The sequence below is a fragment of the Leopardus geoffroyi genome, chromosome A1 (genome assembly GCF_018350155.1).
Source record: "Leopardus geoffroyi isolate Oge1 chromosome A1, O.geoffroyi_Oge1_pat1.0, whole genome shotgun sequence".
Taxonomy (NCBI): Eukaryota; Metazoa; Chordata; class Mammalia; order Carnivora; family Felidae; genus Leopardus; species Leopardus geoffroyi.
This window is the reverse complement of record NC_059326.1, coordinates 231,371,951-231,392,434: the sequence shown is the minus strand read 5'-3', so window position 1 is coordinate 231,392,434 and position 20,484 is coordinate 231,371,951. Positions and strand designations below refer to the sequence as shown.

The 20,484-nt window shown below is 43.5% G+C and overlaps 1 protein-coding gene and 1 long non-coding RNA gene across 3 annotated transcripts in view; both read left to right on the top strand.

Annotated features, from left to right (window-relative positions):
- The window catches only part of MARCHF6 (membrane associated ring-CH-type finger 6), a 76,103-nt gene extending 61,316 nt beyond the window's left edge, over positions 1-14,787 (top strand). For both annotated transcript variants that reach the window (XM_045442058.1, XM_045442047.1), the window contains exons 23-26: positions 3,352-3,441; positions 5,860-5,992; positions 7,386-7,521; positions 10,998-14,787. In XM_045442058.1, the coding sequence (XP_045298014.1) occupies positions 3,352-3,441; positions 5,860-5,992; positions 7,386-7,521; positions 10,998-11,088 (450 nt within the window). In that variant the 3' untranslated portion in view covers positions 11,089-14,787. The remainder of the gene's footprint in view (positions 1-3,351; positions 3,442-5,859; positions 5,993-7,385; positions 7,522-10,997) is intronic.
- Positions 14,788-15,622: 835 nt separating this feature from the next.
- LOC123578828 lies at positions 15,623-19,742 on the top strand. The gene is made up of 2 exons (XR_006702526.1): positions 15,623-16,484; positions 17,958-19,742. It is a non-coding gene; the product is annotated as an uncharacterized LOC123578828 (long non-coding RNA).
- Positions 19,743-20,484: the final 742 nt, after the last annotated feature.

The following is a 20,484-nucleotide window of genomic DNA, read 5'->3' as shown; positions in this document are numbered from 1 at the left end:
TAGTGGATCCAGGCAAGACGCAGAGGTGGGCCCAGGTTCAAGGGAAGGCGGTGTAGACCCCTAGCACCTAGGAAGAAGAATTTGCAGGCATGTTTCAACACCACTACGATGCGGAAGTAGTTATTTAAATGGTGGCCAAGTGTCATCTTGCACATTACTTGATATCCCAAAGGAAAATACACAGCTTTATTGTGGAAGGGTCAGTCAGACGCTGCCTTAACGCAGTGATCACTGCAGATGCCACAAACGGGTACGATTTCAGTGGGCGGCACTGAAACAGAGCAGATTGCCCCTGACATGCAGGTGCTGGCCTGGCATCGGCTGGGCCTTGCTGTTCTCCTCCTGGCAGAAAACAGTTTCACAGAACATCAGCATCACACAAGACCACTTTGTGACTGTGACGGGTCAAGACAAAAACAAGACCCTTTCAAAACCATGTCTGAACATGGGCAAAGCGTGAGCATTGTCCAAACCACAAAAATGAGAAAACATCCCCCGTTCCCAGCTAACGTCATTAGCCGCTGCTGCATTACTAACTACAGTTTTAGCCTCAGTTGGTCCCTGCTTCTGGGCAAGATATATTAAGATACCCAGGATAGATCACCTCTGCTTTCTAAGAGCATCCGACACGGAGCAAAGCCCTGTGCCCTTCCCCCATATCACCTCACACAAACCGAAATCCTACAGTCAGCTCTTCCAGCACTCTCACTGAGCGCCCCACGCTCCCCAGACGGTGTGCTCTTCCTTCCTCATGGCAGCGAGCGGTAAATGCAGCTTGCGTGGTGACACATGCGTCCCCGTGGTGTTGACGGCACCCAGCATCGTCCTTCTGCAGAATGACTGGAAACGCTCCGGTTTGGGGAATATTGACGTATTATGACCCAGTGGTTTCACTTTTCGGAATCCGCAGCAAGGGAACATTGACATGCGCGGGAGGCACAGACCCGGCTGTCTCCACCATGTCATTGTTTCTAATGCCAACATCGTAAGCAACCTGCATGTCCATCAGAGAATGCCTAAAGAAAATGTGATATATTTTTGCTTTGGCACTTGATGTAGCCGTTAAAAAGAGGGAAGTAGAGTTGTGTGTTTTGTTAGAGCGAGTTGTCAGTCGTGTTTGTAAGTGGGAGAAAAATACAAGTTGTAGATGGCTATGCCTTGCATGGTGTCCTTAAAATTCTGGGTTAAGAACAGCTTGCTTTTTCTCCGTAGCTGACTCTAAGCTGCTTGCCTTTCCCGTGTTAAGTGGCTGCAGATTTATGGGAGACTGGGCCCTTGGAGTTCTGGCAGAGGGACCCGTGTGTGTGTGTCCTGTCCTGGGGGAAAAGACTGGATATCAGTGGCTCTTGAAAGAGCTTGAACCTCAGCAATCTGTGGACCTCCTCAGGTGAAAATGAACTTCACCTGAGTGTCTTCTAGACTCCAAAGGCCAAGAGAAAGCTGAATTTGCAAGTCAAATCTCCCCTGCCTGGGGGCCTGGGACAGCACAGGAATGAAGCAAGGAGTCTTCACCATGTTCTGAGTAGGGGACTAGGGGCTTGCTATCCGAACGTCTAAAAGGCTAAGTCGTCCTTTTGTAACCTTTAGGATATTCTTAGTCTGACCTGAGCCTCATTGAACCTGCAGAGAAAAATAACAAATGCTTGATCTAAGGGGGTGCACAGCAACCACAGAAAGAAAGGTCTGGCAGAGTGATGAGAACACGTGCCCAGTGACATGCCTGCCAAATCCTGAGCATCCAAATAGAAGAATAAAAACACAGGTGATCAAGGGCAGTATGTGTGTAGACGCACACACAGTGGCAGTAAAACAAAGTGAAACTGTGGTGCTACATAGCACGGATCTCAGACATTCAGCAGGTGAATTGAAGACGTGGGTCGTCACCATTGAGGTTCACACTGTGTTTCTGGAAGACCACTGCAGAGCACAGAGCTAAACTGAACAAGTAGGAAGTTGAGGGTAAAGGTAAGGGCCTTGGAGAGTACATCCAGGGAAACTAACATCCCGTAATAAGGGCTCCAGAGTGCAGAAATGAGCAGTGTATAATGAAATAGAAAAATTTAACTGAATTGAAGAAAGTTCTGATTCTGTAGGTTAAAAGAGCTCATCGGGTTTGGTGAAATGGACATTGATGAGAAAAATTTGGGGCATATCTTGGTAAGATAGTTCTGAGTCCTAAAGGTAAAGAGAAATCATAAACCTCAAAATAGAAAATCATATTGGTAATGGACTTTTTTCTGTAACACACGAAACCATACGGCAGAAGAGCATTTACAGACAATTGCAATAAAAGGTACAAAAACCAAGCCTCCTGTACCGAGGCAGAATGTCATTCAGCCACTTGTCTGTCAGGGTGAAGAGCCATATTTGGGATGGCAAGAATTCAGTGCATACGTCAGCCTTTCACCTCATTTGAAGAAGGTGCTCAGAATGCAAACCAAGCAGAGCAGTAAATCACGTTAGCCTGAAGATGGTAACCGTGAAGAGGTCTGACAAACAGGATGAGCAGAGTTCATACAAAAAGGATGCTGCATCCTTTCTGAGGGACGTAGACATATAGATACAAGTAAACGCATGGGGGAGAAAACGTGGAGGGTATGTTAACAGTGGTCATTGCTGGGGAGCGATCGGGTTTTGGGCTGGTAGTCACAGAGGACTCCAGCCTTCTCTGCGAAGGTTTTGATTTTATGTAGGAGTACATCTAAATGTTAATGTGTTACTTTTTAAAAAACACATTAAAAAAACCAACCCAGAGACCGGGTTATGAAGGACTTTGTGTGCCATGCTCAGGAGGACTTCCGAGTTGTAAGCAGGAGACTGTCCTTATGGGATCTGACTTGTGGTGGGGGTGGTGATATTTCTGGCGGCCTGGTGGAGAGCTGGCATGGGCGGTAGAGGCTCTAATAACAGTTCAGCAGTACTAGAGCTGGAAACTCTCTGAGCCTTCGGGGTGGCTTCTTCAGGCCAAACATGGCTCCACAGGCTTGTTTTGATGTAGTGTTAGCTCAGCTGAAGGCAACACAGCAGCTTAAGACGGTTGATGAAATAAAATCATGGCACTGTTTCACTTGCTTTTGAGATCCCCATTAACGTTGACACGTTTCCTCATTCTCCTGGGGAAATAATGTAGGTTTCTAAAAGATAATAGAATGAGTTTCATTAGAAAGACTGAACTTGAGCTCTTAGGGGGAAATTTCCCTGGATTTTTCTAGTGTATGTTCATCTTCTGTAAAATTGTTACTAATCCTGTAGGACTTCTGTTTTGAAATGAAATATTCAAGAAAATGTATAGCCTGTCTGCTGGGTTTATTGCTGAAAACAAACACCTTTTAAATGGTTTTTATTTCCTAGGACTGGGCACTTGGAGTCCTTCATGCCAAAATCATCGCAGCTATAACCCTGATGGGCCCTCAGTGGTGGTTAAAGACAGTAATTGAACAGGTGAGCAGAGTTCGCTTTCAGGAGAGACTAGGTGGGGCAGGGGTGGTGCTTGGCTGCTGGGGTGCTTAAGTTTCATTTTCCACCTTTGAGTTTTCTGCATTTTCTTTAATAAGTATATGTAACTTTTTTTTTTCTAAGAAGACAGTTTGCTGTTTTATCACCATGAATTTTCATCAACCATTCTTAAGACTTTCTCCTTTCTTTAAAAAACGTTTTTGTATTTATTTTGAAGGAGAGAGATAGAGCACATACACGCCAGTGCGTGGGAAGGGCAGAGAGAGGAGAGAGAGAGAGTCTCAAGGAGGCTCTGTGCTGTCAGCCCCATGCAGAACTCGATCTCACAAACTGAGATCATGACCTGAGCCAAAATCAAGAGTTGGACACTTAACCAACTGAGCCACCCAGCATCCCAAGATTTCCCTTATCTGAAGTTTAACCAGTGGCTTACAGTACCTAAAGCTCCAAAGTAAAGGCAAAAATTAGTACATGTGGTTTGTTTCAGGGAAGTTCTGATGTACGCTTGGTACTCAGTTTTCTAAATCTGTAGTCGAATAAAGAGGTTACTGTTCAAGACAGTAAATCAAGGGCAGGGGAAGAAATAATTTAAAAAGTAAAGCTGATACTGTATACTTGAAACTAATATAACACTATATGTTAACTAACTGGAATTAAAATAAAAACGTTGGGGCGCCTGGGTGGCTCAGTTAGTTGATGAAGCATCTTTCAGCTCAGGTCATGACCTCACAGTTCGTGGGGTCGAGCCTTACATGGGGCTCTGTGCTGACAGCTCAGAGCCTGCTTGGGATTCTCTGTCTCTCCGTTTCTTCCTGCTCTTCCCCCACTTGCACATGCCCCTGTGCACTGTTGGGCTCACTCTCTCTCCCCCTCCCCAGTATAAATAAACTTAAAAAAAAAAAAAAGACTTAAAAAACATATCCCAAAGCCTTAAAAAAATAATTAAAATACAAAATAAAAACAATCTTAATGAAAAAAAAAAAGCAGAGCTGTTAGGGAATATTTTACTACATAGCATGTAGGTTATTATTATCGTATTATGGAACTGTCCAATAACTTGATCATTATGGTGATAACCTTGAAAAAAATACATTGTGCCTCTGTACTCTGGTAATAAGGCTGGGAAGTATGAGAATTCGCTTTAGGAAGATTTCTATCTAAAATAGCCAACATAACAGATTTTGGTACTTATTTCTTTAAATTTTAGTTGACTAGAAAACGTACTTGTGGACAATCCTCTTATCCTTAGGTCAGCGTCAAACAGATTCGGCGTTCTGTTGCAGGAAACAGATGTATAGGAGATAAAGACAGTAGTTCCCAGCTCAGTATGCACAAGAAAATTGTCAGAAAAATCCTGGCCCCGGAGATTTGTGGGGGTAGGAGCGCCAGGAAGTGGCCGTGTGTTTGCATCCACTTTGGAGTCTCCAGGTGTGACTCTGGCCCTTGCCAAGAAATGTGGAGAAGAGGGTTTCGTCGCAATTGGACATTGTGAAACATTGTTGATCTTTGTAATACTTTGCTCTCTGAGACCTTCTTTTTTCATACTGTGTAAGTTTGAACAAAATGGTTGAGAAACACTGGGATGTCTTGTTGCATCAGTTTAGATTCATTCGGGATTGGTTGCCTTTGGAGGGTTGAGCCTGTTGTCAAGCATGTCCGTGCGCTGTGGCCCTTGGTTGAAGTGTGCTTCAATACTGTGTGCTGCGGGCCAAGAGAAGGCGGGGTGCTGGGGAGAAAGCAAGAACAGAGGTCTTCAGTTCTGTCCCCCTCTTATTTTCCGTTATTCCCAAGGTTTTCCCACTTCTATTCATCCTTTCCTCTGAAGTGCTATTCATTAGAACTTTCTGGATAAGATAATGAAAATACTGGAGAAATTCTTGACATAAAAAAAAAACTCACCATAGAATTCTTTCATACTAAATTTTCACGTAAAATATCTTCGGTTAAAATTTGATTTATACAAGCTTATCAGAAACATGTTCCCTGCTTATAATGTTTTCTTTCATATTCAGATAAAACGAACGTAATCTTGATTAATAACACAGATCATTCTTACACACATATGTGAGTAGTTGTTTGGGGTTATGATGTGGTCTTCACCTCATATTGTTGGGTGTATCCAGTATTGTATAGTGCAGGGCTAGTATAGTTAGGATTCTAGACTAGTGTTTTATTGTTTCATCCCTTTGCAGAGTTAACCTCAAGGTGTAAGGAAATAAATGCATTTCTGTAACGACTTGTGGGCACCGTACTTAACATTCGTGTTCAGAATTTGTCTTGACTTCGGAAGAAATCGCCAATAGATTCCAACTCCCTGTGGCTTGGATTCAGTAGAGGTTGCTCTGTCAACTTGGGGGAATTTGTCTTGTCTCCCTTTTTCTAATTTTCTCCCTCACGTTTCAGGTTTATGCAAATGGCATCCGGAACATCGACCTTCACTATATCATTCGTAAACTGGCAGCACCAGTGATCTCTGTGCTCTTGCTTTCCCTGTGCGTACCTTACGTCATCGCGTCTGGCGTCGTTCCTTTACTAGGTGGGTAATGCTGGCCAGGGAGCTGGAGACGGCACCTGTTAACATCACTACTTTCTCGGCACTTCCAGTGCCATAGGCTGTCTGGCTCCAGATGATTAATTTGTGAATATAAATCCAGCTAAAACAGTGATTTCGCAAGACTCTTTTTCTTCGATTTGACTACTTAGGGCAAGGTTTGGGGAATCATAAACTTCCTTGATACAGTTTTTTCTCTAGGCAAGTGAGGAAGTTTTGACATTTACACTGTCCTCAAAATAGGTACAGCTTTCCTTCAGGTTGTCTTCTCCTGACTAGAAGTGCTGTGATCCCATACTTGTAAAATCAAGGTGAAGTGTTATATTAGTAACTAGATATTATTTTTTTAAGTTTATTTTGAGAGAGGGAGGGAGAGCACGCACATGCACACTAGCAAGGGAGGGGCAAAGAGAGAGAGAGGGAGAGAGAGAGAGAGGATCCCAAGCAGGCTGTGCACTGTCAGCACAGAGCCCAGCGCAGGGCTTGAACCCATGAACTGTGAGGTCATAACCTCAGCTGAAATCAAGAGTCGGATGCTTAACCAACAGAGCCACCCAGACGCCCCACAGCTAGATATTAGCTTGTCAATTACGTGCTCACAGGTCCTCACTGGACCTTAAACCCAGCATATTTTCAAAATTAGAAGCACAAAGTTTCCCCTCCAAATCTTTTTTTTCTATTGAATTCCCTCTCTTAGTGCTTAGTGTTACCATCTAGAATTTGCATGGGTCAGAAACCTTGTAGGTCATCTGTGTCACCTTCCTACTCACATGGTCTCCAAGTCCCGCTGCCCCAGCCTCCAGAAGCCATTCTCTAACCAGGCACCTTTCCCTGTGGCTCTTACCTTAACCTCAGTGGCCTCCTGTCTGGTTTCCCTAATTTGAAGCCACCGCCACTAATTCACTCTCCACACTGTGGCCACAATGACCTTTCAAAAGAATAAGTCTCATTGTTCCTGTCTGGTGAACATCCTCTTGATGGTTCCAGCATGGCCTTTATTTTTTTTTTATTTTTAAAAAAAAATTTTTTTTTTAACGTTTATTTATTTTTGAGACAGAGAGAGACAGAGCATGAACGGGGGAGGGTCAGAGAGAGAGGGAGACACAGAATCTGAAACAGGGTCCAGGCTCTGAGCGGTCAGCACAGCCTGACTCGGGGCTCGAGCTCACGGACCGCGAGATCATGACCTGAGCCAAAGTCGGCCGCTTAACCGACTGAGCCACCCAGGCGCCCCAGCATGGCCTTTATTTAAAGCATTTCACGTGGCAAGCGTCAGCTTCAGTTAAGCACCTCCCAGCCCTGCCTCCCGGGGGAAGGACATATTTTTATTTCACGGTCATTCCATATACACTTAGTTTGCCCTTTCTTTGTTTTACAGGTGTTACCGCAGAAATGCAAAACTTGGTCCATCGGCGAATTTATCCGTTTTTACTGATGGTTGTGGTATTGATGGGGATCTTGTCCTTCCAGGTCCGCCAGTTTAAGCGCCTTTATGAACATATTAAAAATGACAAGTAAGTCTGGATTTCCGTTTATCTGTTTTTAAGATGTCTCTCTTAATTTTTGTTTCTAATGTGATAAATCATAGTTGAGAAGAGTGCTCAGATTCTGGATACGTTTTGAGGTAGAATTAAGGATTTGCTAACAGATTGGATGTAAGATGTAAAAGACAGTGTTATCAAGGACTCCACTGGGGATAGGGAGCTGTCACTTTTGGAGATGAACAAGACTGGGAGAAGCAAGTAAAGGGAGGAAGGCTTTAATGCCCATTCTAAATAGTTTTTAGTCTGTTTCCTAATGTTTTGGTCGGACAGTACATTAAATAGTTTTAGGTAAAAATAAGCCGTATGAGGACTTGGCCCACCTCAGCTCTACCTGCAACCAGGGGCCACTGGGTCACTCTGACCATTGCCAAGAGAGGCTGTAAGGTTCCTACAGAAGTACTGTAGGGCCTCTGAGGGAAATTGTGACCTCTGCTCCGTGAGAGATTGAGGACAGCCAAGGAAAACACGTTCTGGGGATAACAGCCGTCTGACCTTCCGTGTCCTGACAAAGCCAAATGGTGGCTGGCAGAGAGAGTGAGTTTATAATATAACGCCCTCCTGGTTTGCCAGGAAGAGTCCCAGTTTACACGTGTTGTCTTGTTTCATTGTTAACAACACTCTCGTTTAGACATGAGATACCTCCTCACACCTGTTGAAGTGGCTACAATTAACAACTCAGGAAACAAACAGATGTTGGCAAGGATGTGCATAAGGGGGAACACTTTTGCACTGTTGTTGGTGGGAATGCAAACTGGTGCAGCCACTCTGGAAAACAGTGTGGCGGTTCCTCCAAAAATTAAAAATAGAACTACCCTACAACCTAGCAGTTGCACTAGTAGGTATTTATCCAAAGGATACAGAAATGCTGATTCAGAGAGGCGCATGCACCCCAATGTTTATAGCAGCACCAAATTATGGAGAGAGCCCGGATGTCCATCGATTGATGAATGGGTAAAGAGTGTGTGTGTGTGTGTGTGTGTGTCTGTCTATACACACATACATATACACAGTGGAATATTAGCCATCAAAAAGAAAGTCTTGTCATTTGCAACGACACATAGAGTGTATTCTGCAAAGCGAAATAAGTCAGGCAGAGAAAGACAATTATCCTATGATTTCACTCATATATGGAATTTAAGAAACCAAACAGATGAACATAGGGGAAGGGAAGGAAAAATAAGATAAAAACAGGGATAGAGACAAAACATAAGAGACTCTTAAATACAGAGAACAAACTGACGGTTGCTGGAGGGGAGGGGAGGGGTGGGATGAGTCAATGGGTGATGGGCGTGAAGGAGGGTGCTTGTTGTGATGGGCACTGAGTGTTATATGTAAGTGATGACTCACTGGGCTCTAGTCTGGAAACCAGTACTGCGTTGTATGTTAACTCACTTGAATTTAAGCGAATAAAAAAAAAAGACGAAATTTAGGGTGTTCAAGGCTTTTCCAAAGCATTCACTGACAAAAAACCCAAGTATACTTGGGCAGTCTGTAAAGTTCTGTCTACCGGGAAAGAACAGAGAGGGGATTTCAATGGTGAATGTCCCATTTTTCTCACTTCACTCGTTTAGGCCGACGAGTACATCCTGCAGACAATGCAGACGAGACATGGCCTTGGCTTTTTGCTGCTTTCTTCCTCGCCCTTGTCCCCCACCCTGCTCGTCTGCCCCAGCGGTCTCTGCTGCCTACCTTGGAGCATGTCTTACTCATTATTTTCTGCTCTTTTGCTGCAGCCCAGTGTACGCTCTTCTCCCACGTTCGTTCTTCGCAGAGCAAACTGTGAAGGGCAGGCTCCCTTGAGGCCGCACCTCGGGTGCCATGGTTTCCGCCAGTCCAGCAGCGTCGGAAAGGGAGCAGGCTCTGCTCGTGGGGTGTGCGGGGCGGGCTGTGGGCACGAGAGGGTGCTCGGTCATTAGGGAGAGTGGGCGGTGGGCTCAGAGTCTCCTTTCTCTGCACTGAGTTCCTTTTTGGTCCTGGGCAAATGAATTAAAACCACTGTTGTCTCTGCTTTTTATTGCTTTTTCATTGCCATAACGTCGACCCCATTTTTGGCATAACTTGGTGTATCTTGTGATTATGGGTGTGTTAGGCAGTGCCTGACATTAGCATCAGGATGCATTAGCATCCAGTTGTCATTGTTTAAAACATTGATAAGCCGTCACAGTTAAAAATACACTGGTGGGGGAACTAACTGTGAGGGAAAGGAGTAGTTAACATCAGGAAAAGGATTGGTGAGAGAAAAAGAACGAGGATTATACCGTGGGATCATGGATGAAGAAGCAATAGGATTAGTGAAATGCTTTAAAAAGTGACGCGAAACTACTCGGCAGAAACTGCCACAGTTTCGCGTGAGGCTGGTGTGTGTTGGTGGAAAAGTGGTGAAAGTCAAAGAAGCAAAAGTAATGGTGAAAAGTGAAAGTCACTACACTGAGTCCAGCACATGCCAGGCCTTTGTTGCCGTGGCTTTTGTGTGCTTCTTATTTCTTAAAGCAGTCACGGGCACAGTATTGCTGTCCTCGTTTTATTGGCGAGTAAGTAAATTGGGTCTCAGAGACCCAGCTCCCGGGCCAGCCTGTCTCGTGCCGGCTTTGCTGTCCCGTGCTCGCACAGGTGGCTGAGGACCGAGTGGCCACTCGTGGGTCTGCAGCGCTGACTTCACATGGGCACCGTGTACCCCAGCCTCCTGCCACTCATGGCCACGGTCGGCTCTCACCCACTGTCCTCCGAGGCTCAGCCTGCAGCCTGGGCCCCAGGGTCAGGAGTCCCCCCTGCTTCTCCACAAGCGCTGCTGTTGTCCTGGGGATGTGGTGTCTGGTCACGCCAGCCGTGGTCACTTCTGTGTCTGGTGCTGTAGCCCTGCACCCTTTGCCCTGACCTCCGTATCATCACGGCACGTGACTTAGGGACGTGTAACGCTCTGTTGTTGGGCCATAACCTCCTTCCTTCTGTGCCTTGCACATGCTCACTTCTCTGCCTTCTCCCCTCTGAACTCATTGAGACGCTTGCCCTTGGGTTTCTCCTTTTCTCTAGAACTAGAGCTATTCTGATCCACTTTCCTCTCTACCTAGCTTTCTGTTTCTTCAGATCTGTCTTCTGAGCTGTTTTAGAAAATATTCCTAACAGATAAATGCCCTGAGTCAGTTGACTGTGTTTTACCCCCCAGTGTCTGCGTGTGCACGAGAGCCCCAGCCTTCGGGCCAGAGGACACACGCCATTGCCTGGGATCCGAGGCCTTCCGACGTTTGCTGCTCTCGCCTCGCCGTGAGCTGCCTGCTTATGTGCCTGTTGCCAGTGTTCATTCTACGCTCCCCTTCAGACCATTGAAGGGTTTTAAGTGGGAGTGATCTGATTTGCATTCAAAAAATGTATCACTGGCTGCTCTTAGGAAGAATATTTTAATATGTGGGATCATATAAGAGAGTAACCACCCTGTTTTTACAACCTAGATACCTTGTGGGCCAACGCCTCGTGAATTACGAACGGAAATCTGGCAAACAAGGCACATCTCCACCACCTGCACAGTCGTCCCAAGAATAAAGTGGTTGTCTCAACTACCTTGACCTTCCCCTTGCCTTTACGTGTCCTTTTTTGTGGACTTCTCTCTGGGAGATTTTTCCCAGTGATCTCTCAGCATTGTTTTTAAGTTAACTGTATTTGACTTGTGTTCTCAGCATTCGGAGAAGCAGTGTGCAGGGCCCTGCCGCCCTTCCTGCATCTTCCACCATCGTTGCTGTCTGAGGTCTGTACATGTGTAAATAGAAGTTCCTGGATACCCTAAAACCGTGGATTAAACAGAATGTGCATTGTACATCTTTAAACAAAATGTATATTAATTTATTAAATCTAGTTGTCACTTTATTTTGGACCTGCTGTGATCTTGACAGGAATCGTGCCACAGAGCCATAGTGCAGAGGCAAAACTTTTTCACGACGTCCTTTGGAGCGCGGTATCCCGGTGTTCCTAGCAGTTCTTATTAAGTAAACTGTGCATTCTGTCTTTCTTGGCTGTTCAGACCTTACCAAGAACTTGAAAGGAAACAAGTAGAAATCAGCAGTGGAGTGTCTGTGGTAAGAGAACATGGACTTTGTGCTTCACTGTCGATCGTTTTTGGAAGTTATTTTGTATAACACCAAAGCTGTTGTACATTTTCTACTGCCTGATTTTTTTTCATGTGTCTGTGTTTATAATATTGTATAGTATCTTGTGCTAGGTGAGGAAATTATTTTTAATTTTGATAATTTAATATTCCTAGTGATCAGCATTAGGGGTTGGGCTTTTGTGCTTGTTCGGGGCATGTCTATACTTAGAGAAGAAAAAAAGTCCACAAGAACATTTTCCTTAGTTCTCTCCAGCCCCCCTTTTCCACACACAGCTGTCGTTTTTTTTTCTCTTTGGCAGCAGTAGCCAAAAGTCATGCCGGATCGCAAGTCTTCTAGAATACCGTCAACAACAGTACCGCATCATACTGGAATTAGGACACACTGAGGTGTTAGCTAAATGCACACGTCGTTTGTGGTCTTAGATCGGCAGCACCAGGGAAGGCAGCCTAGAACACCTGGTCCTGCTGCTTGGGGCACCCCGTTGGGTCAGGATTAGGGAGTCTGTTTCTCCTAGTTTTCCATGAGTAAATCCCAAAGTTTCCAGAGCTTTTTGTTTACAGAAGAAAACTACAAATGAAACCAGTTTGATTTTACTCGTCCTGAAGGAAGCTGGCTCGAGCTGGCCTTTTTAACATAGGAGTGAAGAAGGTGTTTCATTGGAAATGTGCTGTAAAATCTCAGAATACTGAACACTTACAGATCTGGTTTTCCCTGAGAACCAAAGCTTCAAGAATGAAGTATTTAGAGCAATACAACAGTTGGGCACACGATCCCAGTATTTAATGGTAATGGTATATTGTAAGGGTGGTGTTTGTGTTTTGAATGTTGTCAGAGAAAATGGGCAGCAGAGGTCTTCAGGAACTCTTAAAGAGTTTCCATATAGTATTAAAATCTGTAGACTTAAATCTGAAGATTCTTTAAATATGAAAGTCAGCCAAACGTAAGCTACCACAAAAGCAGACATAGTCTGGTTGTTTTACATTTCAACAGTTTTTCCTGAAGTGGTAATTACTTTACCTTAAAATATAGTGTAAAACCTCAGTATCAAAAAAAAAAAAAAAAAAAAAAGCTTGACATGGGGTTCAGTGTGAACACCCTCTGGCACTTTGTAGCAGTCCTTTCCCTTGTATTTGAAATAAGGTCTTTGCTAGCCCTGCATTTATGTGGAAATGGAATCCTACTTTAAAAAATTAGGAGCATTTTAAAATGTACTGCCACCTATCGTGGTATGTGTCTATATAAATTGTTCTCTTTGGGAGAAAAATATTATCAATTGGGCATAGAACTTGATTATATTAATTTAACTTTCTTTTTAAAATTTTCAGAGAATTTATAGATCTTGATATAAAGTCATTGAACACATTTATCCATTTTATCGGAAAGAGAGCTAGGCAGATACCACAAAAAATTAAAAATTGTTATTCTACAAAATTTTAAATGAATCTTATCAGATATTTTGTAAAAAAAAACAAAAACAAAAGAAAAACATACATATATATGAACATATACGAATGGTGAGAATCTTGCCCTCCATTTCACCGGCAGATACTTTATCTTGTTGTATCTAAGGATTTCCTCTTGGTTTTCGGTTGTGCTCTGTCCTGTTTTTAATAAGATGAAAACTTTCATAAGGAAAGCGTTTGCTGACATAACACTTACATGGGCAGCACCAGAATTTTATTATTAATCAATAGTCTCATGAACATTTGAAACCTCTGGTTCAGAACGAAAGTTCTAGTATTGCTGCCCTTCATGTAGAATTTAAAAAAAAAAAAAAGTGTAGTTTTGCTTCATTTTACATTGGGCTAAAACCGTCTTCAAGGAAATTAATTACAAAAGAAGACCATTTTGCTTTATTTTTAGTTGTTTATAAATGGAAGACAAATCAGCATTTGGGAGTAAGTTTCACATGACCAGTTATCAAATGGTCATATTATGAGGTGTGCATTTGTCATTATTAGCAAATTATGTTTGAGTTTTAAACTGTTGAAGCTAATAGTTGAGATGAAAACAAGAAAAATATCAATGTGAGGTTTATGTATAGCTAGCCTTAAAAAAGTTCCATGTTTTTAGGTGATTTTTTCCTGTTAGTTCTCTGGAGAAACCGTGGAAATTGGACATCTCAATTCCGGATGTAAACAAAAAGTAATTTTTATTTCAACATTTAATATAGCTGTTATTACTGTGGATCCTTGTGTCTTTTCTTTCCCTTATTCAAGTAACAGAGAATAACTTTTTCTTAAATGATTTGGTCTTAGAGATGTCATTTCTGTATTGGCAAATGCTATTATTAAAGTGTAATTCTTGAATTTAGGTTGAATTCATGACTTTTTAAAACGAAGAAGCACTGGACATTTCTCCACTGTATTGTGTTTACCCCCCCGACACACACACACACACACACACACACACACACACACACACGAGAATGTAGTGCCGGTCTAAGAACACTGGCAGTTTTGTCAACTTCGCAAGTTAGCTACTCATTCTCACTTTCAGGACTATTTTAAGCTCTCTACTTACTGTGATAAGTTTTATACTTGTAAAATTTTAAAGTGATTATGTTCAAAATAACTCCTTTAGAATGTTACCTACTCGGTTGCCATCAAGAAAAGACAAAATGTCGTGCCACTAAAGTATTAACAAAAACCTTGTGTGTGGAGATTGTAACCCCCTTGGTTGGGCTGTCTTACATCTCATTTGTCCCTTGGGCACATATTTTCTCTTCACCCTGTTACTGCCCTGTGTCATTTTTTAAAAGCAGCCATCATGAGAAAGGGTTTCTTTCACGTAATCGCCAACAGTATGCTTGTTACTAATACAGTATTAAAGGTGTAAGACAGTATATACCCAATTTCATTCCCAATGATTTTGTATGAGTGCCTCGTTTTGTGTCAGCAGAGTAATATACAATACCTTAACTGGAAATGTAATGACTGTAAGGCCTGGAACTGACTTGTAGATGGTACGTAGAGCACTTAGTTATTTAGGACGTCAATTTTCTATTGAAGCAAACACCTTAGACACCCAGACCAATTTTATGTATATATATTCTAAAATGCTCCCTTTTTTATGTGGTTGGTTGTTGCCTTCTAAGTCAAGAGAACAAAATTGAATAAAGCGAATGTTAGCTGTAGCCTAGTTTTTTTGGTTTGTTTTTGCTTTGTTGCAGAATTACTTCAGAATTACAGAAATGTGCATTATTAATCAGCATAGGTAGATAATCTAGGTTATTAAAAATTTTATTTTTGAGAGGGAGACCGAGTGCAAGTTGGGGAGGGACAGAGAGAGAGGAGGACACAGAATCCAAAGCAGGCTCCAGGCTCCGAGCTGTCAGCACAGAGCCTGACGGGAGGCTCAAACTCACGAACTGTGAGATCATGACCTGAGCCAAAGTCGAATGCTTAATCAGCTGAGCCACCCAGGCTCCCTAGGTATTTTTTTAATATAATAATTACATAAGAAAATTAATATATGATTATAGCTCCTCCATTCTGTTTTCAGTATAAATTTAGTTGCAGAGAACACATCCCTCTTCCCTCATCCCCTGACTGTATTGCTAGATCATCTTCATGGGGAACAGTAAAGGCCCTCGTCTTGCAGGCAAGCTGCCTCCTGCTTCGGCAAGATCCACATGCCAGAGCCTCAGCAGGTTTTCTCTTTAAGTGGATACTTGGAATAGAGTAAAACCAATCAAAGCCATTTTATGTAGCTGCCTGTAAATCTCAGAGAAAAAGGAAAGAATTGCATGAAGCTTTTTTCCTCCTGAGTGCCCCCATGTGAAGAGATCCTTTTGTTTCGAGGTTCAAAACTTGATGATTTCTTTTTAATCAAGTGCATTTAAGAAACACTTTTTAAATGTTTATGTATTTTGAGAGGGTGTGTGAGAGAGCGGGGGAGGGGCAGAGAGGGAGAGAGAGAATCCCAAGCAGGCTCAGCACCAGAGCCTGAGGCAGGGCTCAGTCTCATGAACCATAAGATCGTGACCTGAGCCGAAATCAAGTCAGACGCTTAAGTGACTGAGCCACCCAGGCGCCCTCCAAGTGTTATTTTATTTATTTTAAATGCAGTGGTGGTAGGCAAAATGTTATCTGAACCACAGGGCATCTGTGAGGTTTTACAGCAAAGGGGACTGCATGGTGAATCTCAGAAAGTGGCCATTCCCCCTCACACCCCACAGTTCACAGCCACTCTTGTTGGAAACGAAACTGCTGTCACAAGTGGATTAAGGGTCCGAGGAGGTAACACTCTCCTCTCCTCTCCTCCCTCCCACAATGTTTCGGTTTGGTGTCTATTTTGTTGCCCTGCCCTGTACTGAGTACTGTAGTTGAATGGAGGTATGGTGTTTGCCTTCAAGTAGCCCAGTTAGAGTGGAGAAGGCCAGAAAAATGAGCAGAGGATTCTAACAGGGATACAGTGCCCTGAGGAATACAGAGGAGGGGCCCCCTGTACGCATAGACTCCTCCCCCACGCCCGCAGTCCCCCCCCCCCCCCCCCCCCGCAGTCTGCCTCCCACAGCCCCACACTGTGCTGGAATGGGCCGACAGCAGCTGGTGACCTGGGTGGAGGCAGTCCCTTCTGCACCCCTGTACATGCTTAATCTTCCTTTTGAAATTTCTCTTTTTGCACATATGCAACAGTGCAGTGTCTTTCTCCTTTTCCACATTTGCTCAGTAGCTTTTTTAGGACAAGAAGCTTTGTGTTAGCAACCCCCTCAATAACTCCTTTTTTCTTGGCTCAGTTGCATCCGTCCCTCCTGCCAGTTACACAAACCCACTGGACTGATGGAGCAGAACAGAAAGTCCAGAAATAGACCCACATGCGTAGGGACAGGTGAGTTTTGACAAGGTGCGAAAGTCAAACAAATGGTGCTGGAACAATTGGCCATCCAGATGCAAAGTTAAAAATTGATCCTTGTCTCAACATATGCAAAAATTAAAATTATTATATTCCTAAACATGAAAGCTCAAACTATATAACTTGTGGGAAAAAACAGGGAGAGATGTTCAGCCTCGGGTAAGGCAAAGGTTTAGATAGGATACAGCCCAGAAGCACAATCCTTAGAAGAAAAATTTGATAAATTGGACATTATCAAAATTGAAAATGTCCACTCTTTGATATATGTCATTCAGAGAACAAAAGCCATGGAGTGGCAGGGAATATTTGCAGAACATTTCTGATAATAGACATGCATTCAGAATAAAGTCTCAAAACTCAGTAGTTTGAGAAGATCCATTTGCCCATTTTTAAAATGGGCAAAATATTTAAACACACTTCACTAAAGAGGACATACAGATAGCAAATAAGCACGTGAGAAGCTGGTCAATGTAAAAGCCATTAGGAAAATAGAAATTAAAACCTGTGAGTTACCACCACATATCAGAATGACTAAAAATACCATACCACGTGTCGGTGAGAATGTGAGGAATACTCACGCCGTGCTGGAAGGAAAGTAAAGGGGTGAGCTAATTACTTTAGAACAGTTGGGGGGCGCCTGGGTGGCTCAGTCGGTTAGGCGTCTGACTTCAGCTCAAGTCGTGATCTCACGGTTTGTGGGTTCCAGGCACCACCCTCCCCCCCCCCCCCCCCGCCGACTCCAGTCAGGCTCTGTGCTGACAGCTCGGAGCCTGGAGCCTGCTTCATGTTCTGTGTCTCCCTGTCTCTCTGTCCCTCCCCTGCTCACACACTCTCTCTCTCTCTCTCAAACATAAAAAAAAAAAATTTGTTTTAATTAAATAATGGGCAGTGCTTAAAAGGTTGTAGTAAGTACTCACCACCCCCAGTTACTGACTGAGGAAAAAGAAGTCCCTATGATGACTCAGACATGAACGTTTATGGTAGCTTTGTTTGTAATAGCCCAAAGGTGGAAAAAATGCACATGGCCAACAACAGGGAAAGAGATAAATGATTATCCATACAATGAAATACTGTTCCAATAAAAGGCAATTAACTTGATATACGCAACATGGACAAGTCCCAATGCTGATTGAAAGCAGACCAAAAATGTATGCTTTCGTTTATCAAAACTTCTGGAAAATGCAGAGTAACCTACAGAAATCAATAGAAAGCACATGAGTGGGGGTTGGTGGAGAGGGACATGGAGAGATTTCAAAGGGGCATAAGGAAATGGGGGTGATGATGTGTCCATTATCTTGATGTGGTTCTGGTTTGACATGTATACATATGTCAAAGAATTGCACATTTTAAACTCGTGCAATTTGCATGTTAATTACATCTTGATTTCAAAAATAAATACCATGTTCATATATGCTCTCTAATCATTTCATACCTTATCTTTCTACAAAGTGCCCGCTTCTCCTTTCTGACTTTTGGCTGATGACTTTTCTATTTCACCGAGAAGACCGAAGCAGTCGGAACAACTCTTCACAAGTTCACACCATCACATTTACCCTCTTACTTGCACCTGTGCCCAGATGCCCCGTGGGCCATGCAGGCCATGCACGTCCCCTCCCTCCGGCGTGCCTGCCCTGTACGCAGAGTGAAATGCGCCCCCAGGCTCATGTGCGATCACTCCCTGAGCCCTGCCCGCCTAGCGCGGCCTCACTGGATGGACAGGACTCTCACCCCGCTCAAGGCGCTGCTGCAGATCTCCCTCTCCCTCATGGTAACTGTTGTGGTTCCTTCCCATCATCCAGACGTTTCCGTTGTTTCTTGCATAAGAAAAATCTTCACCTCCTTCATCTGCTCTATTTTGCTTTCCTTTTCAGTAAAGGCCTTCAGTTATCGCACTCCCGCTTTCCAATTTTTCCTCTCCTTTTCCAACCCTACTACAATCAGCTATTTGCTCCACTCTTCCACCGGAATTGCTCTTGTGAAAGGCCACCAATGGCCACCCCTAGCTTCGGTGGTTAATTCTCGGGTCTCACCGGAAATAGCTGGTCCCTCTCTCCAGTGAAACCATTTCCCTTGGCTCTCAGGACACAGCACTCCCCTCATCTTCCTCCTACCTGTCTGTGGACTCTGCTTTATAAACTCCTTCACTGACCCTGTCTTGCCTTTCAGCTCAGTCTGGGACCTCTGTTTTACCTGCACCTATTGACTTGGTGATCTCACTTACTCTCATAGTTTTAAAGGCCGTCTAGATGCTGATCACTCACATATATATTTATTTACTCATTCCATCTTCCTTCCTGGAACTCCAGACACATCGTGCGGCTGCCTATGTGGACTCTCCGGACATCTCGAACTTCGTAGGTCCAAAACACAACTCGTGATTCCCCTACCCCAGATTTATTTTCTCAGACTTCCCCTTTCAGTTGGTAAGCACCTGGACGGATTCAGGTTGCTAAATAAAAAATGTTGGTAATACCTTTGACACTTGTTTTTCCACGCTTCACATACAATTGGGCAGCAAGTCTTAACTTCAAAATAAATTGGATTCTGGCTACGCCCCAGCACCCCCACCGCTACCATCCTGGTGCAAAGCACCATCATCTTCCTCCTGCCTGGGTCACTGCAGTTTCTCTGGAGCTCCTGGCCTCTGCCCATGCTCTCTTTTCTTTCTTCCATTGACTTTCAACACTGGACCCGGAGTGATCATGTTGAGATCTAAGTCAGATCACATCAGTCCTTTACCCAGGTAGCTAACCATCACAGAGTCCCAAGTCCACAGTCGCTTTGAGGCCCCCTGTGCTCACTGTGCTCCAGGCAGCCTCCTTGCTTCCAGAACAGGTCAAACCTCAGGGCCTTCGCACTTGCTGCTTGCTGTGCCTTATTGTTCTTCCTCTAGGCTCTCCCCAAGTTCTTCCTCTCTTCACTGAAGTGTCATTCTTAGGCTTATCTAAAATTGCAGCTCCTGGGGCTTTCCCCGACCCCTCTACTGCTGTGTTCTGTCTCTCATATGTATTAACATACTATATGGTTTTCCTGTATTGTTTACATTAGCATGTTTCCCCCCATTTGAATGTCAGCTTCGGAGATTTTTTTTGGGTAACTATTTGGAGATTACTATTGTATTTCAGGACGGTTCTTGGGACATATTCCATATTCAATAAATACTCTTGAGTAAATAAATGGATGAAACAGCATAAAAACAACGTGTCTATGATTAAAATAAAAACTGAAAACCTGTGCCATTCTCCAGAGGTAATTACCACTATTAGTTTAGTATTTGTTTCCAGAATGTGGTGTGGGTAAACATACATTCACAGACTCCTTTTATCACAATATAGGTAGTGTGCTCCCACAGACTCTGCTCAATGGGATGCTTTTTTTTTTCTGCTTTATATTTCATGACCATCTTTTTATTTTTTTTAATTTTTTTTTAATGTTTATTTATTTTTGAGACAGAGACAGAGCATGAACGGGGGAGGGTCAGAGAGAGAGGGAGACACAGAATCGGAAGCAGGCTCCAGGCTCTGAGCTGTCAGCACAGAGCCTGACACGGGGCTCGAACTCACGGACCGTGAGATCATGACCTGAGCTGAAGTCGGACGCTTAACCGACTGAGCCACCCAGGCGCCCCATGACCATCTTTTTATATCAACACTTAAGTAGCTACCTCATTTAATAATTCTGGCTGTATTGTATTCTGTTGTGTGGATAAGATTATGATTTCAGTTTTCTGAAAGACCATTAGTTAACCCATTTTATTATATGCTATAATAAACACATTTGTCCATACTAATTTATATACTCAGGCTAGTGTTTCTGTAGGATCAATCAGTAAAAGATTGGTAAGTCATCAAAATATAGTGCCAAGTGGCCCCCAAAGGTACTAATTGACATTTCTCTCTCACCAGCATATGAGATTCCTTGTTTTCCCATATTATATCAACATTAAATATTGACTGTTTTAAGTTTTTGCTAATGC